The sequence below is a fragment of the Phascolarctos cinereus genome, unplaced genomic scaffold, assembly GCF_003287225.1.
Source record: "Phascolarctos cinereus isolate Bilbo 61053 unplaced genomic scaffold, phaCin_HiC Scaffold_2;HRSCAF=192, whole genome shotgun sequence".
NCBI classification, from domain to species: domain Eukaryota; kingdom Metazoa; phylum Chordata; class Mammalia; order Diprotodontia; family Phascolarctidae; genus Phascolarctos; species Phascolarctos cinereus.
In genome coordinates, this window is record NW_027555625.1 from 386,709,289 (window position 1) to 386,732,603 (window position 23,315).

The 23,315-nt window shown below is 43.3% G+C and overlaps 1 protein-coding gene across 2 annotated transcripts in view; it reads left to right on the forward strand.

Moving 5' to 3' along the window:
• Positions 1–22,449, forward strand: part of GRIA1 (glutamate ionotropic receptor AMPA type subunit 1) — a 347,675-nt gene extending 325,226 nt beyond the window's left edge. For both annotated transcript variants that reach the window (XM_020978367.2, XM_020978364.2), the window contains exons 15-16: positions 7,965–8,099; positions 19,446–22,449. In XM_020978367.2, the coding sequence (XP_020834026.1) occupies positions 7,965–8,099; positions 19,446–19,634 (324 nt within the window). In that variant the 3' untranslated portion in view covers positions 19,635–22,449. The remainder of the gene's footprint in view (positions 1–7,964; positions 8,100–19,445) is intronic.
• Positions 22,450–23,315: the final 866 nt, after the last annotated feature.

Sequence of the window (23,315 nt, forward strand, 5' to 3'; positions counted from 1 at the left end):
AAGTCCCTAGTCAACTACCTGGAGCCCAGAGGGAAGTGAACAGGGAAAGAAAACTTTTTGCAGACCAAATCTTTAGGCCCAAACACCAACTGTTCCTCATTTAATTTTATAGAGTTAGCCATTGACTGATTTCATATGCATGGACTCAGTGGGGACCAAGGGTTAATCTCCTGGGACTGGCATGTGCTTCAAGATACATGCAGCTGTCCCCATGAGACACTGAGCACATGCCCTTAACACTAACATCAGAAGGGTCTCCTTTAAAATTCCCTGGTTTGTTTGTTTCTGAATCTCCCTTGGACGCACATTTTAAACCCCCTATTTGTCCATCTTGAAGCTCCCAAGAGGAAAAATAAATTCCCTGTACCATTCCTGAATCTCCCAGGGACCCCTATGATCATCCAAAATATTGGGAGCTGAGAGGAAGAGACTTAATCAAAACCAGGAGGAAGCTCCTGGAGGCTACCAGCCTGGCCTGGTCCAGCCTACTTTCCACAAACCCAAGCCCCTAGCTGTCCTAGTACATGTTCTGGACAGACATTCCTCACACAGAAGAAGCCACCCCTGGGATTATTAGCTTTGCCTCCATCCAGGCAAGAAAATTACACACACACACACACACACACACACACACACACACACACACACACACTACCCCATCCCAGAAAAGACTATCTGCTTTCCAACTGTATGCTGATGTCTCCTTCTGGTCCTTGGGTGTTTCTCCCCTGACCCAAATGTCAATCCTTAGCTTTCCTGCCCCTACCGTTATATTCAGGCAAAATGTTCTGAGGTGCCTTGTACAACAGCAGCAGGTCTCAGTACACACAGCTGAGAACAGCCGCCCCCACAGTCCTCTCTTCTCATTGGCTACATGGACCAATTATTAGTACAATGGGCCAATTCTCATCCTGTGGAGCTGGCTCTTTGGGGAAAATCTGTAGGCTAGGGAATTGGCCTAGATTTGAAATGGAACAGCATTAAGTGGACAATTAGCATTGGCTAATTTTTATTGGGTGACGTTAGAGGGGTAGATTCTATAAAGAATAAATCAAAGACATGAACCTCTGCCTCCTATGAACCCCTTGTCTGGAAGTATATATAAAGGAGCTGAGAGCTATTCAGAATGAATGAGAAAAATAAGGACTCTCCACATTGCCAAAGGCTGAGCTACCTTCACCACTAGGTCACAAAGGAATCCTTAGAGGATCCTAAGGTTTAGAATTGCAAGAGACACCAGGATCATCTACAGATAGGAAATTGAGTCTCAGGGAGCTTTGGTGATTTTGCCAAGGCGGCGCAAAACTTGAGTGCGTGTATGCTTCAGGAAGAGGACAGAGGGAAGCCAGTGACTCCAGAATGCAAAGAATAATGTTGCACCTTACATAGCTCCCTTTAAATCCTGACCACCCATTCCAGTGGGGTGTGGCCACCCTAGACTTCAAAGAAGGGGGAAGTCAATCTAACATGCACAAAGTAATTAAAAGACTGCCTTGTCCCACTCTGTCTTTGAGTGACTCTGAACTGGTCTGACTCCCATTAAGTGGCACCTGGAACTCAGCTTTGGACCTTATCCTGATTCTTACTCTTCCTAATTCTAGCTTTGACACCCTGAATAATGAATTGGACTCTTGATCTAATCCTGGCCTCCCTGTCTGATCTTCATGAATGTTCCCAACCTGCTTCCTCCTCATATGCCTGGCTCCTTCCTTATCATCATTTCTTCCACTATTTTTTTTATTGAGTTGCTTCCTGCTAGGTCCTATGCCTGGGGTACCCTCTGGCTTAGCAGAACTGGAATTGGACCTGAACCCCACCTCTAGTTCTAGCATTCTCTGCTCTGACAATGGATTCTCCTGTTTCATTCATGGCTATTCACTTGTCCTTGGATCTGGGCCATCCCCTACTGTGGCTTGAAGCACTACCCAACCTGCACCACTTAAGGAATCATAAGACTTAGAGCTTAAAAGAATCTTAGAAATTACTTAGTCCAACCTTCTCATTTACAGAAGAAGGGACTAGTAAGTAGCAAATCCAGGATTCTAATCCAGGTCCTCTGACTCCAAGCCCAGTGTCCTCTCCATTGCTGTAGTACTTAACCTTCATTGGCAGTTGTCCAGTTCAGGGCCATCGTGGGTACCTTCAGTTCATTAGCCCTCTTTGAGTATCTGTTTCACAATCACCAGAAAAAATGGAGCCTATCTTTTGTATTTGGCACAAGCATGCCACTCATTTTCCACCTTTTAATACTTTCACTGAGTTTCTGTGTTTTCAGGCAGAAGAACCACCTACCCACATATAGTTCCTGACTATCTGCTGCGTGAATGAACCAGACACTTCTTTTTTCCTATTGACATCTACCCCAATAACACTTCCTTTGGAAAACAAGCAAAAACAAACAAGAGGAAGGAAGAATATACAGACCTAACCCAGGGGCTTACTTTCATGGATGGCTCCGGGAGAAGATGGATCAAATCTCAATTCAGCTGAAGAAGTAGTTGCTGGATACCAGCTATATGTGCTCAGTAAGACCTATAGGAGGCACACAACCCTTACCCTTGAGGAGTTTATAGTCTCATTTTGGAAGGAATCTTAGAGAAGTCGAACCCCAATTGAACAGAAATCACCTCTACAACATTCCCAACAAGCAGACACCAAACCTTTGCTTGAAGATCTCTGGTGCTAGAGAACTCACTACTTCCGAAGACAGCATGTTTTACTTATGAACAACTATACTTGCTGGAGAAGTTTTTCTTCTGTTGAACTGAAATCTGCCTCCTCCATATTCTCCCCATCGGTTCTGCCCTCCAGGGCCAAGCAAAATGCATCTGATTCCTCCTTTATATGACAACCCTTCAAATACTTCAAGACAGCTATATCTGCATACCCTTTCTCCCACCCACTCTTCTCTTCTCCAGATGTTAACACCTCTGGTTTCTTCAATAGCTACTAATGTGACATGGTTTCAAGTCTTCATCATCCTCATGACTTTTCTCTGGACCTCTTCCATCTTGTCAAGGTCCTTCCCAAAATGTGGATTCCAGACCTAGAGATAGGACTCCGGATTTTTTCTGATCAGAACCAAGTGCACCGTGACTCTCCCTCACTTATTCTGAACCACTCTGGTGCTGTGAGTGCAATCCAAGAGCATTACTGCCTTTTTGGCAGCCATATTATCCCGCTGATTCCTGTCTTAGTCCTCTAGAACCCTCCAGAGCTTACGAAGGAGGCAGCAAACTAAGGCAAGAAGAGCATACAAGGGGTTAAAAAAGAACAGATGGAAGGGGAGGGGGCTCATCACTATGGCAACTAACCCAAGGGTTCTGAAAGACTGGGTTTATGTTTCTTTTCACCTGTCACTCTTCTCCATGCTATCCCTCTCTTCCCCCAGCAGGAGACAAGTTGTGACATTTTCACGCCCACTAACAAGCTGCTTGGCTTGGGGGAGGGGGGGACAGGCCTATGGGCTTGTATAGTTCTCCTAAGCTAGGGATGACTAAACAAAGGGGGTCCCAGAAAGAAGAGCTCAAAACCACCACAACCTCTTCTCCAAGACGTAACCAAAAGGCTGTTAAAAGAACGTAACAGCGGTTTCAAAGCTTAGCTGGAAGTTAGCTATATGAGATGTATACCCCAGCACATGCGTGTGCCCCCACACATATGTGTGTGGTAGGGTAGGGCAGGAAAAGAGAGACAGAGATAGAAGCTACAACTCTAGAAAAGAAAAAGAGTGACTTTTAAGTATTTACTTCTGTTCCAACACAGGGTATACGAAAGCAGACTTACAGCAAAAGGAGGCAGTGATGGGGTTCACATCTCACACAGCTAGAAGAGGCAGCAGGGACCACGTCTAGCACCACTGGAGAAGACCACCACATTCAGCCTAGACAGATAGTGAAGTGGCTAACACCTATCGCTTCTTGGAAGAAGGCTAAATTTCAGAGGTCACGTCCATGTTCCTAACATGCGAGGGTCAAGGGTCCACAGATGAATAAGACACATACCATATAAGGCTATAATCTCATTTCTACCTAAAAATAAATAACTAAAGAGAGGAAAATTATAATTCCTCAGAATCCAGTGTGGCTAATCCCCAGACACTCATGTTTTCTAGATGTAGATGGCCAAAAGTGAGTGTGTCTGGTTTTTCTTTTTCCACACACAACATCCTCCTACAAGAGATATGCAGTCAGCCTCCAGGAATGGAACAATGCTCATTCAGTCATACTGACGTAGATGGCAGCAGGACAAGGATGTCCTTTGCATGCCTAGTTGACCTGCCCTGTAGCTTATTCTGGTTCTTATTGCCCTAGGTCTACCTGGGAGGTTAGGAATGGGATCTCTGGTGCCAAGAGTGAGGAACAGTGTCGCTGTGCTTTCCAAAGCTACACTGGAGCATTTGGATGGACCTTCGTGGTGTCCATTTGACTTTTCTAGCTGTGGTACATAAGATCCTCTCCTTAGATGTGTAATGCCCTCTCCTCTATACACAGACTGACTTCTCCAGCTGCAGGGGATACAGCCCCATTGTTCCCTAAGAAGAGATATGTGCAGGAGGTAATATAGCTGCCATCTCCAAGTGGAAGGCCCCTCCTGCCTTCAGTTGTGAGGATACAACCCTGTTGTCATCTCTCACTATGTAACCCTATTACTCCTGCAATATCCAGCTCTCGAGGATGTGGTCCTCCAGGCATGACTCTTTCCCATCATATAGACACAAGTATACACTCACTGATAATTGCAGGAGGAAATGGCCCTGTTGCCTTCTCCAGATGTATAAAATATGATCTTCATTGTATTCTCCTGTGTTGCTGGTGGCCATATTTTCATTTCCAGATATGTGGGATATGGCTGCTCTGATTCTTCAAGGTGTGGAGGACATGGCCTCCTCCCCTCCATCTGTGCGCACCTCACTTAAGTAGACCAGTAAGGGATATTAATTGAGCTATGTGTAGCAACTTCCCACAGGATCAGTGGGGAAGATGATAGAGAAATTGAAGATAACAAGTCTCTAATCTTTAAGAGATCCCAATCTAGCCAAGCATGAACCTCCACTGTCTGGAATGCAAACAAGATTCCCCCCTCTGACCCAGTTGGGAAGGATGGAGCCACAAAGGGAAACTTCAAAGGGGAAGATCAACTTGGTATGAGATTTTCTTATGAGACTAATGTCATCAGCATGAAGGAAAGTAGCCCTGGATCTCATGCATCTGGCACACCTGCTACCTACCGTCCTCCCAGAATTCCAGAGCCTAGGTAACGGTCATAGAAAGTCAAGGACTTCATTCTTTAAAAACCTTACAAAAATGGCTGTGCCCACAACCCTTCCACCCACCACCAGTGCCATTACTCCAATACTGGGAAAAGACCACATGGAGACGTGGCAACTTTGAATGACAAAATAAACTAAACAGTCCAACTTCTACTCTCACTGTCTTAATCTCAGCCAGACTCAGCATAATTGTGGAGCTGGCAAAAGTTGTCTTTGGCACCCTTTTCCAGGTGCCTCTCCTGCTCCCTGGCACCTACTCCCTGCTTTGGTGCCTACTTTGTATCCTCCTCCCATAAGCCCTTGCTCGTTTGCAGTTGCTTTCAACTAATCCCCAGTGAGGTGTTAGCCAATAAGGGCTTGAGATATTCAGTGCATCCCAAGAGTTGGAAAGGACCTGAAGCTTCATTCTGCCTAGCTCCCTTCATGATCTGTGAATCTGCTCCACAATATACCCAATATGCGTCCATCCAACCTCTGTGTGAACAGACTACCTCTTTGGTTGCTCAAAATAATACCAATTTTAACAGAGGATGATGAAAGAGCTAAGACTTTAAGATCTGAAGGAATGAATTTCTAATGGTGGAATATCAGGCACGAATATACACAATGCGGGAGATGTATTATAGAATCATAGACAAAGGATCAAAAGGTACCTCAGAGGTTATCTGTTTCAATCCCTTCATTTTACAGATGAGGAAACTGAGTCCTGGAAAGATTAAATGACTTGCTCAAGGTTACACTGGCAGAGCGGTAGAGCCATTTGGAACCCACATCATCTGATTCCCAATACCTCATGCTTTCTACTGCACTTGTATCTTTCCAATTACACAATATAGGTGGCTGGCCCAGGACTCATTTTGACATACTTCCTTTGCCCAGTGAGGGAAACACAATTATACTAGAGCAGAAGAAATGCTGCCCTTTGATTAATCATTAATGTGTTGGGGGGGTTTTTAAGCCAGACACTAGCTTGCCATGCATAACAGATGTTCAGCCCCACCTAATTTAGCAATTACAAGAAAGTCACTCAGGGGTATACACTTGGTACCAAAGCGAGCTGTGGAGTTAAATCCTTCCATTTGACTAGGAAAGTGTAAATTCTGGGGAGCCATTTTTGGCTGTTAGCAGTCATAATGCTGAACCCTGCTGAACTCAGGACAACGCACCCAGTCCCACAAAGGCAGAAGTCATTAGCTGACTAAATCTATCACTTCTGCATAATGGGGACCTAACTTGTAGGTGTCAGGGGGAATACAAAGGGAAGTAAGATTCATGGCTGAATCCATAATATATATGTGTGTATATATATAAATACAACCCACCAAATAACACAAGAAATGTTTTGATTTGAGTTTGTTTTCTTTTGTTTCTTAATGCCCAACCAACCCAGAAACCCAGTGCCCACACACTAACAAATCTAGGGATGTGTTTGTGCAAGTGATGTGTGCAATTTCCTTGGCTTCTCAGAGACAGATTATGTCCAAGGTCATCCCTGGGGGAAAAATATAATCAGGGTTATTTTGTTGGTTTTGTTGTTAAGCTAATTACAATAGGTTAATCTTTAAGGGTGGGGGATATTTTTGGTCAAAATTTGAGTTATCTGTCACTCTGATGGACCAAATTGTTTTCATTGATTTGGCCTGTCCCATCATGGCTCCTCTTTTTGAGTGTTTCCAATAAGGCCTGACCCTATGCTGTGTATATCTCAAGCCAGTCCTCTGCAGCACCTCCCTTGTGGTTTAGCAAGGACACCTTTAAACACCATAATGCAGGAATGATCCCAGACCTATGGGAACCAACCATACCTGCTGAATTTTTACCCAGTGCTGTGTCCAGAGGCAAGAGATTGGGCTGGACAACATTTGCCCCCTGGCCCTACAGACTGATTCCTGAAGACTATCTTTAGTCCCTTACAATACAGATCTCAAAATCCCAGCACTTGGGTCTGCCTCCTTCAAGCTTTTCAACCAGCATAGTAAACACAAAAATGACTCCAATTAAACCTAATTAATAGGATTTAATAGAACAATTTCTCTGTTTCAATGCTATTTTGCTACTTAAAGCCCTTTTTGAAAACTGAGCCACCAAAAGCTAAGTTGAAATGTATGCATACATCAATTGGTCTCTATTTCATGAACAATCCCTGTCTTAGAAAAAAATTGAGATCAAACAGTATCTGGGGAAAGTTGATTCCAAGGACCAGTTCTCAGGCTAATACTGAGAGAAACCAACGTAGAGCCGGACCGATGTGTTGCTGAGCAACAGACGGTGTGGGGGATCCAATCTGGGAGGAAAGGGAACAGCATTCCCAAAGAAGAGCTGGGGGGAGGGACCAGCAATGGCTGAAGTCCATTGCCGCTGAGATGGGGGAAGGCATTTCCATCCATAATTGAAAATAGACATTTGGGGCCTAGGGACAAATCCAAACCTTGAATCTAACCAGAAGGAGTCCCTCATGTACATATGCAGGAGATCATTAATGTTCCAACATAAAAGATGCTTTAGAACCATGGTGTGTGTTAAAGGAGGGTGGGGGTAGAGGGGAGGTGGGGGTGAAGTGCCTGCGTGTGTATATCTATATCTGTATCTATATATATATATATATATATGTATGTTACAAGGTTTTTCAATAGCCCTTTGGTTCACTTTTGTTTTTTTCTCTCCCTGGTTCCTTCCTCCTTTCTTCTCTTAGGATAAAACAAGTGCTCTGAGCCTCAGCAATGTGGCCGGGGTGTTCTACATCCTGATCGGAGGCCTCGGACTGGCCATGCTGGTTGCCTTAATCGAGTTTTGCTACAAGTCTCGTAGTGAATCCAAGCGGATGAAGGTGGCATTCCTTTTGCAAGCCTAGTCTTAGCCTTTCTCTAGTCCCCCAGTTCCCAGGGGAGCTTTATTAGAAAGATGATGGGAACGTAATAAGGAAGGAAAATTGGGGGAGGGAATAAGCATTTATCAAGCTCCTACTATTTGCTAGACACTATGCTAAGCACTTTCCAGATAATGTCTCATTTGTTTTCATTAATAGTCCATGAAGATGATAATAGCTTACATTTTTATAGTGCTTGCTATGAGCAGGGATGTGCTGGTTCAACATCCGGCTTGGGGGTGGGAGGTGGGATTGTAGGCCCAACACATTTTTAATTTTAATCTGCACTATTAACATTTCCTCCATTGCTTTCTTAAGTCTAGAAAACAGTCAACTAAACCACAAATCCAGCCCTGATTTGCACTGTTTGCCAATTTGCATGGCATAAATGCTCTCACAAGCCAGTTTGAGCTGGTTCCAGTATACCCCTGGAGATCAGGTTTAGAAGACAAGGTGCTTTTCTCACAACAGCCTTGAATCACTCTTGTTCTCCCCGCATTTGCCGGATGAGGAAACTATAGCTCAAAGAAATTATGTCAGAACCCCCAGGTCAAATGACTCCAAGTTTAGAGATTTTCTGGCTACATCAAGATAGAAAAAGAAGGCCACAAGTAGAAAAGATAGTTAACCAATTAACAAGTAGGCAGCATGGCACAGTGGTCGCTCTGATACCTCCTATATCTGTGAGACCGTTGGAAAGGTCATCCATGGAAATGGTGCTAGATTTAGAGGCAGAGGACCTAGAATCAAATCCAAGCTCTTTTACTTAATTAGTACTGAGTACTTGGGAAATGCACTTAACTTCTTTTGGACTGTGTTCTCATCTGTAAAATGAAGGGGTTGGGGGAGGAGTATACTACATGATCTCAGAGGTTCTCTCTGGTAAACCTTTGATTCTATGGCCCTAAAAGTTGCCCATGAGCATTGATGGAGGGGTTTTCCACACGAGGAGAATCACAGGTCCAAATAGTTTTTAAAATTGGATGTACCCTAAAATATCTTCTTAAGAAGGAAATATACATATGTGTGTGTGTCTGTGTGTGTGTGTATACACATATATACATACACATACACATATATATTTATGTTGTTTTTCAGTCATATCCAATTCTTCATGACCCCATACGGGATTTTCTTGGCAAGGATATTGAATGGTTTGCCATTTCCTTCTTAAACTCATTTAATAGATGAGGAAACTGAGGCAAACAGGGTTAAGTGACTTGCCCAGGGTCATACAGTTAATAAGTGTCAGAGACCAAATTTAAATTCAGGTCTTCCTGACTCCAGGCCCAGCACTCTATCCACTGTGCCAACTAGCTGCATAGATAGATAGATGTATGTAGATGTATATGTATGTATACATGTGTGTATTCATATATACACATACACACACATGTGTATGTATAATATTGTGTTAGATATAAGATTGGTTTAGATATCTCAATTCTGGCATATGCAAAACCCAAATGTAGCACACAGTTGGGTTTTTTTTTCATTGTGTACCTAGATTTTTTTCATTATAAAATAAGTTTTAAGGGTGCACCCTCTTTTCAGGAGCAGACTATTCTGCTATTCACTAAGCTATACACTATACACTGAAAATAACACTGATTATAGGCTGGAGTTCTGGGAATTTCACTGAAACCAAATGAAAATCTTTTACTAGCAAAGTCAGCACGATGTAAAGAAGTGAATTAGCTATGCAGTTAATCACCATCATCTTCCCCATCCCCATCCTAGGGTTTAGAGCTGGAAGGGAAATTAGAAGTTCAGTCACCTCCTTGTACAGATGAACGCACTGAGGCTCAGATAGTTAAAGAATTGCCACCACAACAGAATAACAGCTAACATCCATGGAGATCCAAAGCTTGCAAAGTGCTTTGCTCCAGAGGTAGTAAGTAGGAGAATAAAGATTTGAACACTTGTCCTCTAAACTCTAATCTCCACTCCTTTGCAAGTGTAGGTCATAACCCTGTTCTGCTCAAAGAAGCCATGCTTCGATTGTCCCTCTACTACCACCACCACCCACTGCCTACCCAAGAAAGTTTAGACCCTTTAAGTCTGGCATGGGCATCTAGGTGGCCCAATGCAGTGCCAGGCATGGATTCAGGAAGACTCATCTCCCTGAATTCAAATCTGGCCTCAGACACTTGCCAGCTGTATGACCATGGGCAAGCCACTTATTCCTGTTGGCCTCAGTTTCTTCATCTGTAAAATGAGCTGGAGAAGGAAATGGCAAACAACTCCAGTATCTTTGCCAAGAAAATCCCAAATAGGATAATGAAAAGACTGAACAACAAAAAAAAGTCTGGCATGGCGAATCTGGCACCACCCTACCTTTCCAGCCTTATCTCTTTCTATACTCCCTGTCAGCCAGACTGAACTATTTACCACGCCCATTACTAACCTTGAGCTCTCCCACCCTTCTTCTCTTACTCCTGTTTTCCCTATGTTGATGGTGCTCACCTTTTTCTGCTGAAATCTTATTTATCCTGTTTGGGTCGCCAACTCCTTTTTCCTATCTTAAATCACTCAGTCTTCCTGAGAACTGCAATGGTACATAATGTTCTCCCCATTTTACAGATGTGGAAACTTGCTCAGAGCTACCAAAGGATTTGCCCATTACCACATAGCCTGTAAAGCTCAGACTAGAATAGTGCCTTTCATTTGCATAGGACTTTAAAAAAAAAAAAAAAGCCTCGAAGGCAGCTGCACCACTGGGCGTGGAGTTAAGGAAAACCAGAGTTCAAATCTGGCCTCACACACTGACTAGCTGCATGACCCTAAGGAAGTCCACTTAGCCTCAGTTTCTTCATCTCTAAAATGGAGCTAATAATAGCACCTCCCCGCTCCATCCATGGTTGTGAGGAGCCAGTGAGATAATATTTGTAAAGTGCTATAGAAATACTAGATCTTATTATTCAATTCAGCAACTATTTGTGAAGGGCCACTATGTTCACAGCACTGTGCCAGGCACTGGTGATACAAAGCCACATATGAAGTAGACACTGCCTTCAAGGCCTATGCTAATAGAAGGATGCAACATACAGGACTGGACTTTTAATTTCATTAGCATAGGGAACTTCCTTTGTCAATCCAAGTAGGCACCTTTTCTACAATTTACAGTCTAGGAAAGTTGCCTAGAAGACCAGTCTGTGTCAGGGCTGGGACTCGAACCCAGGCTTTCCTGGCTCTAAGACCAGCTCTCTATCCACTACACCTCACTGCCTCTCAAGGGTCATGTACACAGGTAAATATAAGGTGGTATGAGAAGGGGGAAAGGACTAAAAAGTGGATGTGAGGTGAGAGTGGGGAGCACGAAGAGGCTTCTAGAAGGGCATGAGTGAGCTACGCTTACAGAAAGTTCTGGATTCGAAGAGGCAGAGGCTATGGAAGGAGCCCATTCTATGTATAAAAGACAGCCCATGGAAATGGGAACTGGAATGTTGAGTTTGGGGGATACCTAGTAGCCTAGTTTCGCTAGCAAATATTCAGAGGAGTAATATGGAATAAATCTGGAAAGGAAAGTGAGTGCCAGATTGTAGAGGGCTTTAAATGCCAGGCTGAGAAGTTGAGATTTTATTCTAGAAGGTTGTCTCATTTAGGTTTTATTATAATGCTGTGAGGTTATCAAGGTGAGGGATTTTTCTCTATCACCAACCAAAGGTCATATAAAGGCAGAAATTTGCCCAAGGTCACACACCTCCAGTTAAGTGGTGGAGTTGGAATTGGACCCAATGTCTTTCTATGAGAGCGTATCCCCCCAGGCTAAAACTGAGCTTCTTTGCGAAGCTTAAGAGTTAGAATGTAAAAGTTGGAAGGAATCTTAGAGGTCTTCTGGTCCAACACCCTTATTTTAGACACAGAAAACTGAAACCTAAGCTGCAGATTTGCCTGAGGTGAAATGACAAATTAGTGGCAGACCTGGGACTCACACCTAGACCTCATGACTTCCAAAGTCCTGGACTCCTTCTGTCATACCAAGTTAATTATCTAGCCTTCCTTTTCCAAAAATTTTAAGTAAAGTTTTAAAAGTTTTCTCTTTGAAGTAATTGTAACACTTCTCGCAGAGATTTCTACCTGAAGGAGCCTTAGAGATCAATTAGACCATCCGTCTCATTTTACAGATGAGGAAACTGAGGTTTAAAGAGATTAAATGATTGGCCAAGGTCACAAAGGTAATGAGGGGCAACCAGGCCTTAAATTTGTGCTCTCTGATGACATTTTGGACCCAGTAACTTGCTGCCTTCAGTCTCTATCATTCCATTGATCAACCATGATTTCTGTTCAACATATTTCATAGACTTAGATCTACAAGTGAACTCAAAGGTCATCTAGTCAAACCCCTCTCATTTTAGAAAAGAGGAAACTAAAGCTGTAGAGGTTAAGCGCCTTGCCTAGTGTCACATAAGAAGTGACAGAGACAAAGACTTGACCTTAAGTCCTCTGACTCCAAACTTCAAAACTCCACTGTTTCACTCTACCACATTGCTTCTCCACATACCTAAACTCTTAATGTAGTTTTTTAATATCTCAGCCTATTGCTTCTCCACATACCTAAACTCTTAATGTAGTTTTTTAATATCTCAGCCTACCTAAAAGAAAGGGCAGCTGCATGGCATAGTGGACAGAGCCCCAGGCCTGGAATCAGGAAGACTCATCTTCTTGAGTTCAAAACAGACACTTACTAGCTGTGTGACTGTGGACAAGTCACTTATTCCTTTTGGCCTCAGTTTCCTCATCTGTAAAATGAGCTGGAAAGAAAATGGCAAACCTATCTAGTATCTTTGCCAAGAAAACTCCAAGTGGGATCACAAAGAGTCAGACATGAATGAACAACTATCTAACAGAAGGTACTTTCACTATCTTCATTAATCAATATGGCCCTTAATTTTCTCTTAGTCGAAGCTGACTTTACTTGGCCAGCCTTTTAGAGTTTTTAACTTAGTCATTTTTATTATTCTGGTCCTCCCCGTCTCTACAGGCAATTATCTGCTTTCAGAAGCAGGAGGGCTTGCTTCGCATGGTGGACCAAAGAGACCATAACGGGGACTTGTACTGATAACTTTGCCACCTGATTCTTTCTTTACCTTCTTATCTCGGAGCCATTCTTAAAGGACTGCTGGTGAGATATTTTGCCTCAAATCCCGGTGCTCAGAATCATACCCTCCCCTCAGTTCAGAAAGAGTCCCCTTATGTGATCAGTGCTAGCCCTCTTTTTTTCTACACCTGTCTCATGTCACAAGGCTGTCAATCTGGTTTCGACTGCAGCTGCCTTTTCTCAGAACAGCAGGGGGATAAAATATAATCTCCATTAGAGTCATATAACAATCAGATTTAATGGAGTCTTTGGATAGAGTAGTAAGTAGCCAAGCCATCACGTGTGATGTCAGAGAACTTGGGTGCAAGTCCAGGCTCCACTGCTTACTAGATTTAATAACATGGGTCCTATAGCTGCCTCCTAAAAACACCAAATGTATCCTTCCCTCTTAGCCTGGGAGGCAGCATAAGACAGTGAAAAGAACAATAGGCCAGGACTCAGGATCTCATATCAAATCCCTCCTATACCACTTAAAACTCGTGTAACATTACACAAGATACTTATTCTCTCTAGGCCTCAGTTTCCTCATTTGGAAAATGGGAGGGTTGGACTATATGACCATAAGGTCTCTTCCAACTCCAAATCTGTGTTTCTTTGGATGAAATTACAATACTAATGCTAAAATAGCTAGCATGATATGCTTTGAGGTTAACAAAGCACTATATATATCTTTTCTCATTTGAGCTTCCTAACAACCCCGTGGAAGAGGTGCTGTTACTTACCTCCATTTTACAGATGAGGAAACTGAGTTTCCATAGACGTTAGGTGACTTACTTCAGTAAGTCTGAAACAGTATTGAAATGCAGGTCTCAGACTCCAAATCTAAAGCTATTCACTACCATGCTAAAATTCAACAAATATTTATCAAGCACTTACCATGTTGAAGGAAGTAGGATATAGCAGGAACAGATATGATTTAGAGTTGGGACAACTTCAATCAATCAGTAAACATTTATTAAAGCTAAACATGTGCCAGGCACTGTGCTAAGCACTGAGGATACAAAAAGAGGCAAAAGACAGTCCCTGCCCTCAGGGAATTTATAATCTAAGGGGGAAACAACATGAGAAGAGATATTTACAAAACAAATTATATACAGGATAATTAGGAAAAATTTTAAAGAGGGAGAGTATTGGAATTGAAAGGAGTTGGGGAAGGCCTCCTATAGAAGGTGGGATTGTAGTTGGCATTTAAAGGTAGCCAGGGAGGTCAGTGGTCAGAGTGGAGGAGGGAAAGCATTCCAAGTATGAGGGACAGCCAGAGAAAATGCTGGAAGCCAAGAGATGGAGTCTTTTTTGCGAAAGATCCAGGAGACCAGTGTCACTGGATAGAAGAGTATGTTCTGGGGAATAGGAAGCCTGGAAAGGCAGGAGAGGGCTAGGTTATGAAGTACTTTGAATGCCAGACAGAGGATTCTGTATTTGCTACTGGAGGCAATAGGAAGCCACTGGAGTTTATTGAGATGGGGGGGCGGAGGGGGAGTGGAGAGGGTAGCATGATCAGACTGACCTTGGGGTTAAGATTATTTTTAAAGATTTTAGATTCTCCAGTTTTTGGGACCCACCCCCAATTGGCAAAGGAGTGGCCAGAAGGGGATGCAGGGCTGTCACTAGAGTGAAAAGACATCCAGTGTCTTTGCCATTTACCAGTCAGCTCCCAGAGGAAATGAACCCCTAGCCTCCCCCAAACCACCAGCACTGCCCAGGAGACTTGCTGCCCTTTCATAATTAAGTACTGCAGTGTTAATGGGCTATGTAGTTAAGCCGCAGCAGTTGCAGTCTGGCACACTTGCTCCCTGGAAGTTAATGAGCAACTGGGAGAGGTGGTAGCCCCCTGAGGAAAATCATTAGCCGAAGGTGGTCACGCAGTTACTTCGCAGAGGCTCCCTGATGAGGTCATTAATGAGGTTGTAACCTATCATTAAGCCATTTTTCCCCCTCTCTCTTATCACAAGGCTTCCAGGCTGCCTTCGACCTTAGCTGACCTTTGTCTCAAAGAAGAGCTGGCAGGGGGTTGGAATAAAGTCTCCAGTAGAGTCACATTATGATCAGACATGGGGGGTTGAAGTAGAGCCCAACAGCATCAGACCTGCAGTCAGATGACATGGATTCCAGACCAGACTCTACCATTTATGAACTGTGACACCTTGGGCAAGTCATTTAGCTTTCTTCATTTGTAAAATACTTTACATCTGTAAAATGAATATGAGTTATGAATAGTAACTTGTCAGTGGGTGGAATTCTAAACTACCATGTGTTGTTTCTGTGTATCAGTTCCCCAGGACTACAGAGCATACCACCAGACTGTCATTTATCATAGGCCTTCCCCACACTCTGCTGGCAGAGAACCTGGGTTTAAATCTTGGTTCTTATTTACCATCTGTGTAACCTTAGATAAATCACTTTATCGGAGCCTCAGTTTTCTCATCTGTAAAATGAGATGTTTGGAATGTATAAAGAAACCAGGAGACCCTTCCAGCTCTAAAATCATGCTCTTAAGGCCCCTTCTCCCCCCCCCAACTCTCCAAACCCCTATATCTCCTCCAAGTAAATCTATTTGTAGCATAGCAGTATACTGTGGAAAAGACCTTGAACTGAAATTCCAGGGAACTAGATTCAAGGCCAGGCTGTGATGTTCTGTGTGAGTTACTTGCCTTACGTGCTTTATGGAGTCACTGGGGGGATCAAATGATGTGACATGTGACAGGTTCTCTATAACTGTGGGCTACCCTTATGAGTGCTTAGCAGACAAGGCAAGTTATTTCTCTGAGCCTCAGTTTCCCTGTCTGTCATCAACATGGTAATGATCACTGACCTGCTTACAGAAGTAACAAAACTAAATGTGTTCTATATCTATGAAGCGCTATTGAAATGGACTTCAGTTTAAGACTTTTCATGTTTGTTTGGGATTTTTGGTCCATATATGTGATTTTAATCAGAGTAAGAGATTCCTGGTGTGGAAACTCCCTTCAGTGACTCGGATCAACAGCTTATCTCTATCTTATAATCTTAATGAGCTGCCTGGAATAATGAGAGGTGATATGACTTAGCTCATATGTGTCAGAGACAGATCTTGGACCTTTTTTTCCCTCCCTCCAAGGCCATCCCCCTTGCCCTATAATGTGTTAAAGCTCTCTCTCAATAAAATGTATAAGAAAAGCTTATCCTGTAGCAGATGGAGACTATCTGTTGTAAGTGGAGGAGATGAGATTTGGAGCAAAAGGACCCCAGTTCTAGTCCCAGCTCCCCCACTTTATTGATTGTATAACCTTAGGTAAGCCTTTTAACTAATCTTGGATTCAGTCAATGAATCTGCAAAATGGAGAGCATAGCACATGGCACGTAGATAGTTTAAAGTTCTAGAAAAAAATCTCAATTTTTTTCCCTTTATCCATAGGAAAATGAGAGTATGTTTGTTATATTATACAGATTTTGGTTATTGCCAAACAAGAATTTTACAATAGGAATTGCTGCTAATCACTGGAATTCAACAGGCATTTCCTTAAATGCCAACAACAGGCAAGATTTCATATGAGACACTGGCGATACAAAAAAGAGCTATGAGACAATCCCTGCTTTATTAAGAAGCTTACCATCTAATGGATATAGGGGAGGAGACATATTCAAATAGTTGGAGAATAATGGAGAATGGGTTAAGTGCAGAGGGAGAGGCCCAGGGAAAGTGCCATCAGAAATCTAAGGAGGGAGGGATCATTTTCACCCAGGACAGCCAGGGAAACCTTCCTGGAGGTAGTGAGGTGTAATGAAATGACCTGGAGACTTGGGTTCAAATCCTAGCTCTGCCATCTTATAGCTGTATGGTTTAGCTTCTCTACGCTCCAGCTTGTAGAATAGAGGTAATGATACTTTCCTTCCCCACCTCTCGGATTGCTGTGAAGAAGTCACTTGATAAACCTTAGAACACTATAGAAGTGGGAGTTGTTACTATAATGAAGGATATGGTGGTATTGGAATTGGACCTTGAAAGGAGGAAGGGACTTAGGGAGGGGAGAGGAAGGAGGCCCTTCCAGGCATGAGGTTGGTTGGCTGGTTATTGGCCTTTATTCTTGAAGAGGACAAAAATGGCATCACTATGTCAGACTCAAGGTACGGTGTGTCCAGTTGTGGCCGGTTAGACCAACACGAGCTTGGTAGGCTCTGCCCCAGGTCGGGCAGAAATAGTCCACGTGAACATGTGAAGTGGAGATGAAGGCATGAAGTGTAGCATAAGTAAAGGCATAGAGATGGGCGGGGGTAGGGTGAAGACAGAAACATAGAGAATGGGCCATTTCAGCTAGAACATGGAATAATATGAAATAAACCTGAAAATATAAGCCAGACGCTAGAGAGCCTTGAATGCCATGCTCTAAACTTTATGCTTTAGACAAAATCATTGAAGGGTTTTTTTTTTTGGAAGGATAGCATGATCAGAACAGTAGGTTCAGTCACAATGGTTTTAGACAAAATGAAAAGACTAGGACATGGAAGACAAGAAAAACAAGTATCAGGCGCACAAGGAGAGGTGAGAGCCAAAGCTATAGTGGTGGCAGTGATATTGAAAATGGCAGGAGCAGAGAGGGCAAGGCAGATGATGTAAGGGAAGATCTAGAGGGAAAATAATTACCTGAACATCAGATCATAGATTTGGAGCTAGTAGGAACCTTATTTGACATATGAGGAATCCCCTCATTTTACATATGAGGAAACTGAGGCCAAGCAAGTTTAAATGACTTGTTCAAAGGTACACGAGTAGTAAATAAGGAGAAATGGGATTTGAACCTAGGTCTTCTGACTCCAAGCCCCACATTACTTTTCTCTGTATCACAGTGCCTCTCTAATGCCAAGCCTGAAATGCCTGTGGAAGTTCTGGCAGGGAATATCCAATGGGCAGTTGGAAATGTGGGACTAGAAGGTTATGGATTTTTCTTCTATGGAGATCCCCTTTAAAAAGTTTAAGCTTTGGCTATTTCCTGCTAAGTTTTGGAGACCCTTCTACTAACACCCAATGCAGTTGTCCCTTAGCCTTTGGACATAGATATTAGGTGCTGCTACCTTGCATGGAATGTCCCTGGGAATACAACTTTGAGAATAGAAGGCTGGCATCATTAGTGTGGGTCTGGTAAATCATTTTTCATTAGAGAAGGGATTTGGCTGAAATAAAACTCAGAGAATAGCATGTCGAAGCAAAACCCATCTGGAGCCGTGGGGTGTTCCCTGCCCTCAAAAAAAAGTTCCTATTTGTTTTTCAAAATCTTTTTTCAGTAGCTGCTAATTCCTTGAGTTTCCATTTTCATATTTCGAGGGTTGTAACATCTCAGTTATATTTATAAAGCCTTTGATTTAACTTCTCACATTCCCTCCCAACAGAGGGTGGGATTTAAATAAACCAGGCCAGGGAGAATTGTGGGGGGAGGCAGAGCTTACTCATGTGGGTGTGGCGTTATATGGGACAAGTATGGCTGAATCATGGGTGTGCCAAAAAAGAAAACCTTCTTGTCAGCGTGATTGGTAGTACGAGGATGCCCCCAGCCTACAGATACTTCTTAGTATCTGTAGCACCGTAATCGGGTGGGACAGAAGGAATTAAAAATAAGCATCCTGGCAGAATCATGGCCTTTCTTTTAAAAGGGATCTTAGAGAATACAACCATCCTCAATTCACTTAATGTTTGTTAAGCTCTCAGAAGAGTAGCCCACATTTATAGAGAAACTGTCATATCATTTGATCCTCCCAGTGGCTCCATAAGGCAAGTCGGGCAAGGGTTATCCTACCTGTTTTACAGATGAAGAAGCTAAGGGACAAAAGAGAACTACTCAACCAAGGTTACACAGCTAACTAGTGGAAATAAAGACTTGCCTACTAGACAGGCAGTGTTGCATAATGTATAGGAGCTGACTACCAAGCCAGGAAAACCTGATACATAATGGGTATGTGACTGTGCAAGGCACTTAAACTCTCAGTGTCCCAGGCTGATCTCCAAAGTGATGAGTTCTAGAGGAAGTTCTGACTTGCATTGGTAAAGGGAGTTTCTCTACCTAGGAGTTCTGTGAAATCATAAGTGAGTCCCTGGATTAGGGAGAACCAGGCAGAAGAGGGAAATAATGGAAACAGGGAAGAAAAGTGGGACCTTTCAAAACCTAATATTGACTATTGAAACATATTGGCCATTGTCAAGGACATGGGGAAGAACCCCCGGTCCTCCTGAAAAGGGTTTCTGTTTGATCCCACAGCAATCCATCAATGAAGCCATACGGACAGCAACCCTGCCTCGGAATAGTGGAGCAGGAGGCAGTGGAGAGAACGGCCGTGTTGTCAGCCACGACTTCCCCAAATCCATGCAAGCAATTCCATGCATGAGCCACAGCTCGGGGATGCCCTTGGGAGCCACAGGATTGTAACAGGAGATGATCGAGTCCCCAGGGGAGCAGGGCTGGTCTCCCTAAGCCCCATCCCAAACCCTTCAGTGCCAAAAAATATTGAAAAGCAACCATCACCAGTCACCATGACCATAGCAGGACAATTCGACGGTCTTTCCTGAGGAACTAAGAATCCGGTTTCCTTTCTTTTTCCCCTTCCTTTTTTGCTTCTGTTATCATTGCTCTCTGAAGGAACCCAGTCTAGAAGATGAATAACTGCATTGTACTGCAATAAAGCAAAAAAGTAACTGGATTTAACAGACTCACAAACTCTGAAAATGGAATCACTAATGAGAAGATTGCACCACTTTTTTTTAACTTGGTCATTAATATGTCTATGTGCAATATTATTTTTTTCCTTACTAATCTCCACGGTTTGCGGGTTCAGTTTGCCCTTCTCCTCACCCCCTAACCCTCCTTGTTTCAGGCCTGATTGGAATCTGTATGATTAAGCCAGAGTTTCCAGCAAGGCAAAGGAAACGTCCAAGCTAACACCATGGGGGAGGATTCAGAGTTGCCCTTCATTCATTTCATGGCCTCTAGGCCATCCGTTGCTTTAGCTGTGGCCCAGGGCTGGGTATAGAACTGTATGTAGTTGGGGAGAGTTGTCAGCGTTCTCCCCAAGAAGAAGGACAGAGGTCATTAAGGCACTGACAGTCTGGAAATGGTGCAAGGAAAGGAGAAAAAGAAAAAAAGCAAAAACAAAGATGGGCAAGTAGCACTGTGAGATGAGGGATTATTCCAGAAAGCTTTCCTTTGGGGAGCACAGGGAACAATGACTTTGAATTTTTTAGAGCCAGTCAGTCAGACTTATGTGGGAAGTTAGGTTCTGTACAGGGCCCGGCTCAGCCCTGAAAACTGTACATGTCTGAGTTCAGAGAACTTCTGGCCATTGAAGGAGATGAGTTTGCCAGTATAAGCTGAGACTTGAGAGTAGTGAATGAACCAGGTAGGGAGTTTAACAAAAAGTCTTCTCTACCTTACCTGACAGTTGGCTGCAGTCTCCAAAACTGGGAGAACAGTTTCTTCTGCCCTGTACCTCTAACGAGACAGTAAAGTGATGGGCAGGGAATTGCAGAAGCTCATAAGCAAAAGAAAATCAGGAGTGTTGTGGCTAATGGAGCCTGGAGCACTGGAGACCATGAATCCTTACTATTCCAGAACAAGGCACAGAGGGGGCATCCCATCCAAGTGTCTCGAGCCTAGCACAAGGGACTAAGTGTGAACCTTGGGCTTTAGGACCCAAGTAACTTATTTTTACTTAGAACTAAAAACAAAACAAAAAAAATTGTTTGAACAAGTAGCCAGCCTGGCAAGCTAAGTCTTTCTTTTTGTCTCAATTTCTAAAGGTGTGATGCCTGAAGCAGAATCATTTTTAATGAAATTGTGGGGAGAGGGATTAAAAAGCTGATTAGATCTGGGGATTTTAAGACCCCAGGCCCCCAATATCCTGGTCTTGCTAGCCAGAGGGGAACTTTGTATTTGGGTTAAGTGAGCAATCCTACCCCTTGGTCTAAGCAGGTGTGCAAGGCCCAGTTTCATTTTTTTAAGGAAATAAATGAGCCTTTGAGACCATGAGTGGGTTGGAGAGAAAGGAGATAGGGTCTGAGGAGATAGTCAGTCTCAGGCAGACATAAGAGTTCAGTGGGATGGAGGGCGGAGGGTCTTTTATATGAAGCTTCTCCTAGGGCCACCCAACCATTGTATCAGTGTAACTGGCTTCCAGCAACCCTACAGCCATTCTTGTTAATGCATGACTCGGTGCCGTAATGTGTCACAACTTTTTAATGACAACCCCGCTCTGACCTGTTCTGTATCATCGGCTGACCTGGTATCCACATATGACGTCTTCTCCACTAAAGGTTATCACTGGCAGTCGGCAAGCTAAAGGACACCTGGTGCCTACTGATGGCACAGCATGCATGTCCTCTTGTCTTTGGAGTCTCTCAGTGGATGCCCCTACATTTCCAGGTTTCTTCCATACCCCTCAAGGGACCATTGTCAGCTGTGAGGAGTGCCCTCTTGAGGTCAAATCCAAGCGTTGTTTTTCTGTACAGGGTGTCTGGTGTGGGCATGGCACATACAAGGACCCAAGATGGACTTCCAATATTCACTGCCGGGAGACTTTCCCTCCAGATTTTCCCCAGCGCACTGTCCCCACCAACACCACAGGGACCGATCAGGACAGGAAATGGGGTTATGCCGTTTCTGTGGAGTTGGAAATAACCATCCCCTTTCCCCACCTCCCTATCACTGCTCTTCAAAGACATTTTGCCTTTGGCCAGAACATCCAACCACCTTCTCTCCACCCACTGAACCAGCCAGAGAGATGGTCAGACAGGGAGAGACCTCCTGGGCTAGGACCGAAGGCCTGGGATAACAGGATCTTGTGACTCAATCAAAAAAAAAAAAGGGATGGGACAAAAAAAGCAAGAAAAATGTTAACTTGTAATATGTATTTTTATTACACTTTTCTTAAAAATAGAGAAATGGGAAAACTCTTAAAGGCATTGACATTTTTCTCAGCAGGAATCTCTATTTAATAGTTGTGACTCTCATTAAATTTTGCTCTTTGGTACCTGGAGCTTTTATTTAACATCTCTATTTGTTTTAACTCTCTTGACAGGTGTGCAAAAGGATTCTTGTGTGATCAGACACTGAAATATCTTCTCTTTTCTTGTTTTTCTTTTAAATGGTCAACTTTTTAGATCACTTTTTTCTTTTCCTTTCCATCATTCGCATAAAATGGAAATATCACCGAGAATTAAATCACTGTGGATCCATGATCTATCTTTCACATTTGTCTATTCAGTTTTGTCCATTCAGTGCCAACATTGTTGCAGATGGAGACAATGTTACACCTAAGGCAGTATGATTCGGTTGCAGCTGAATGGAATCTCCCTTGGTGACTGCTACTCCTGCCTTACAATTAGCAGTCAAATAAATGGTTTCAGGTTGAATTTCAGGTTGGTCCAATATTTACCAAGGGAAATGGGGAGTTGGGGATTGGGGGAAACCATGAAAGTACTTCCTTTGTGGGGTGTGGTCTAACACACTGATGTCAAAGAACATCAATTGTCAGGGGCAGAAGGGTAAAGGCTAAAGGAATCTTAAGGACCACCTCGGAATTAGGATTAGACATCTGCTCCATCCTTCTGACTTTATAAAAGAGGAAAGTGAGAACAAGAAACTTGCACAAAAAGTACAAATTAGAAGAATTGGGGTTCAGGCCCCATGTCTCCTAGACCCCAGTCCTGGGCCCTTTGTTCCATACCATGAAAAAGGCACTAGAAGTTTCTGTTTTTCTTTTAATTTGGGAATCATAGAATATTAGAGCTGTGAGAAACCCGTGAGAACAGCCACTCCAGACCCCACGTGTGAAAGATGAGGACGTTCAAGTCCCACAGAGGGGAAGTGGTTTGCCCACAGCTACATGGCAATATAGGAACAAAGCAGGAGCTCAAACTGAGATTTCCTGGCTCCTAGTCAATCAGACAATTCACATTTGAAGAGGCAGCATGGTGTAGTGGATAGAGCATTGGCCTTGGAATCAAGAAGGTCTGGGTATAAATCCCACTTCAAACACTTCTAGCTGTGTGACCTTGAGCACCTTCCTGGGCTTCAGTGTCCTTCTTTCTAAAATGAAGGGATTGGACTCAGTCA